We start from the raw sequence: 3,245 nt of genomic DNA, 5'->3' as shown, positions 1-3,245 counted from the left end.
CACTGGGCGTACAAGACCTCGAGCTGTCAACGGTGCTCGATAAAATGGTCGAAAGTGAAGCTGCTTGGCAGGCCGTCGCAGAGTTTTGTGAGGCTGTCATGGAGACCAAGGAGGAAGCGGAAAGAGTGAGAGAGGCGACGAGTACTGTACCATCTCGCCGAGCACGCAATGTGCGCCGTAGGAGGCGCGCAAATATGGACCTTAGACCACCATAAGGTCCGGCCTGCGGGCGCCGGACGGGGCAGTCCGACGCCTGATCAGCCACAGGCCAAGAAGGCGCGGGAGCACTGGTGTCCGGTGCGACCGCCCAACGAGACGGATGAGGAGTAAAGCTCCTAAATTGAAGAGGTCCGCGATGGTGGACCAAAGCTTTGCCGAGGCCGCGTTGTGCATGCGCGAGCGATCCCGCAGCCTCGGCCCGAAAGCCGAGAAGGACACCGTGTGGTTTTTAGTCCGTGCAAGTCGGACATACCCCGGCGCTATGCCCCGGCGCCGGGCACGCGGAGGCGTTTTCCACACGAGAAAAAAAAAAAAAAAAAAAAAAAAGGTTAGGTTGGGGTGCTAAGTGCGGGAAACCTCCTCGAGTGCCCATTCCCTTGAACGTTTACCTCTCTCTCTTAATCCTCTTGGATTCGGTTAGAGCGGTGGCTGACAAGGGATTTGGGACGGTGCACCCTGGGCGGCAGCCAACAACTCTCCGTTATGCGGGGTCTTGTTGGTTGTTGGCCAATATCCTGCAAACCAGCCACTCTCTCCTGTCTGAACAATCAGACAGTGAGCAGCAGATGTGGCTTGCGCGGCGTTCAGGTCTTGGACGTGGACCTGCGTCGGGCAACTCGTTACCCCAAATACTGGGGCCGAGGGTGCTGTGCTATTAAAAGCCAGCGCCGCGAGGAAGAAAACCTCATCAAAAATAACCCCAATCCCAAGGTCTGGCGTGCCGATGGGATGAATGGCGGGGGGGGAACCCCGTCCCGAGCGCTCACATGAGTGTAGGAGGAGTCAGGGACCTCACCCTGATCAAAAAAGGAAAATATGAAATGGCGAGTGACAAAAACTATTTACCCCAGGAGGGTACCAGCTTCGCTGGAGAATCCCTCTCTGCATCTTCGGATGTGGACAGCCTCACCGTATCTGGGGGGGGCATCAACCGCCATAGGGACGCAAGTCCCTCTCAACAATCAGTCCAGACGGACTCTGACAACGACAGCGACTCTAGTCTCCCAGAGGCTTTGCTGAACGAGGAGAACAGAGGTGGCAGGGGTAGTGCTCCCCTGAAAAGGAAAGCACCGGAAGTATCAGGAGCTATGGAACGAGGTCCTAAAATCAACACCGCCATCAGGGGCCGGCCTCGCACACCAGGTATGCGGCGCACACAAGGCGCAACTGAAGGCCGTAAACGCGCCACTGTAGTGGACGAGCACTTGGGGGTGGTCCGGGCTGCTGCCAACAGGGTGCTCGAAGAAGCCGATAAGTCCGGAAACCTCAAAGGGACGGTGTGGCGGGCCATGAAAGAGTCCTGCCAACAAATATTGGAAGCTGCCGAGAAAATCGAGGCCCAACAGGTGGAATCGGAAGCAGTTCGAATACTCACAGCGGACAATAAAAGGATGAGGGAACAGCTAGAACTTCTACAGAAGGAAACAAAGGCGCTCCGTACGGCCTACTCCGAAAAGGCGGCTGCGCCTTTAACCTCAGGGACGGGAATCACAAGGACCGAAATCCAAGAAGTCCTTGCGGACTTTAAGGAATCCTTAGAAAGGGACCTGTTTCTGAGATTGGGGGGCATGGTTACGGATCGGCTTAAGGAGGCTGAAAAAAGGGGCATTCTTGCTCCCGAGCCGATTATGCGCCCGCCCCTTACGACAGATAAGAGGCCAAATGAGGTTGAACGCCAAAACCATGAAGAGAAACGGCCAACAACACTAATGTCATCCGCAAGACCTGGACCAGCGGCGCGAAATACAACCCGTCGCAGGCCACAGCCGCAGGAGGAAGAGCCACAGCCTGGCCCCTCTCAGACAACTGAAGCTCCTCTGACCAACCAGGAGAAGGAAGGATGGGCCACTGTGGTGAAAAAGAAAAAAGGCAAGAGGGGAAAAGGCAAGGGGCACGGAAAAAATTCCCCCCCTGACAAGCTGAAACCCACCCAAGCCCAGGTCCGAACCCCCGGGGTGTCTGCGAAGCCGCCACCTAAGAAAATGTTCACCCCACCAAAGTCGTCGGCGGTGGTGGTAACCCTACGGCCGGAATCCAAAATGGATTACAAAGCAGTTATGGCCAGGGTCACCACCCTTAAGCTACCGTCCATTGGGGTGGACCACGTGGCGGTAAGGAGAACTGCTACCGGGGCTCGCATTATTGAGATCCCCGGAGCTCACAGTGCGGTCTCCGCTGACACCCTGGCCGAAAAATTAAGGGAGATGGTGGGCGATGAAGCCCAAATATCACGGCCATATAAAACGGCACAAATAAAAATTTATGGCTTCGATGAGTCAGTGACCCAGGAGTCCCTAAAGGAAGCTGCAGCTGAAGCTGGAAACTGTCCACCGGGACAGATAAGGGTTGGCGCTATTCGCACGGCACCTGACCAGACCGGGGCGTCTATTCTAACTTGCCCTGTAGCAGCCGCCAACAATTTGATCAAAGCCGGACGCCTACTGGTCGGATGGTCGGCCGCCAAAATCAAGGGGCTCGAGGCCCTGCCCATGCGATGCTTCCGCTGCATGGGCTTGGGCCACACTAGGGCCCTCTGTCCGTCTCCGGTGGACAGATCCAATGTGTGCCACCGATGCGGCCAAACGGGCCACATGACGGTGGAATGTAGCGCCAAGGAGCCATGGTGTGCCGTGTGCCACGCCGCAAAGCTCCCGGCGGGGCACGTAATGGGGGGAAAGGCCTGCAACCCCCCACGCACCAGGGGTAAGACGGCCCTGGCTACGAGGGAGGTCTCGGAGGGTCGACTAATGGAACATTAATGCCAACACGACCCTCCCACCACCTGGAAGTTCTGCAGGCCAATGTCAACCACTGCGCCCGTGCCCAAGACCTCCTAGTCCAGCACGTGGCGGAGTGGGGCATTGGCGCTGCCATAGTGTCGGAACCCTATTACGTCCCCCCGCTTTCCAACTGGGCTGGCGACACTGAGGGGCTGGTGGCGGTTACTGCTCCCCAAATCGGAAACCACCCACCTCTCTCGAAAATTGTGAGTGGTAGAGGTTACGTGGCGGTGAGATGGGGAGTTA

General features: G+C 57.1%; 1 protein-coding gene across 1 annotated transcript; it reads left to right on the top strand.

The window, feature by feature from the left end:
- The first annotated feature begins 319 nt into the window (after positions 1-319).
- On the top strand, positions 320-2,978 carry LOC128681039 (uncharacterized). The gene is made up of 2 exons (XM_053764581.1): positions 320-461; positions 931-2,978. The coding sequence occupies exons 1-2, from the start codon at positions 320-322 to the stop codon at positions 2,976-2,978; spliced, it is 2,190 nt and encodes a 729-aa protein (XP_053620556.1).
- Positions 2,979-3,245: the final 267 nt, after the last annotated feature.

The sequence above is a fragment of the Plodia interpunctella genome, chromosome 26, assembly GCF_027563975.2.
Source record: "Plodia interpunctella isolate USDA-ARS_2022_Savannah chromosome 26, ilPloInte3.2, whole genome shotgun sequence".
NCBI classification, from domain to species: domain Eukaryota; kingdom Metazoa; phylum Arthropoda; class Insecta; order Lepidoptera; family Pyralidae; genus Plodia; species Plodia interpunctella.
The sequence above is the reverse complement of the archived record's forward strand: the minus strand, read 5'-3'. Positions and strand labels throughout refer to the sequence as shown.

What these genes read in the sequence shown, in the direction of transcription:
- LOC128681039 (XM_053764581.1), top strand. Translation starts at nt 320, where the DNA reads ATGAGGAGTAAAGCTCCTAAATTGAAGAGGTCCGCGATGGTGGACCAA. An exon ending in GTGGTTTTTAGTCCGTGCAA is followed by an intron (nt 462 to 930) that starts GTCGGACATACC and finishes CCCAATCCCAAG; the next exon opens with GTCTGGCGTGCCGATGGGAT.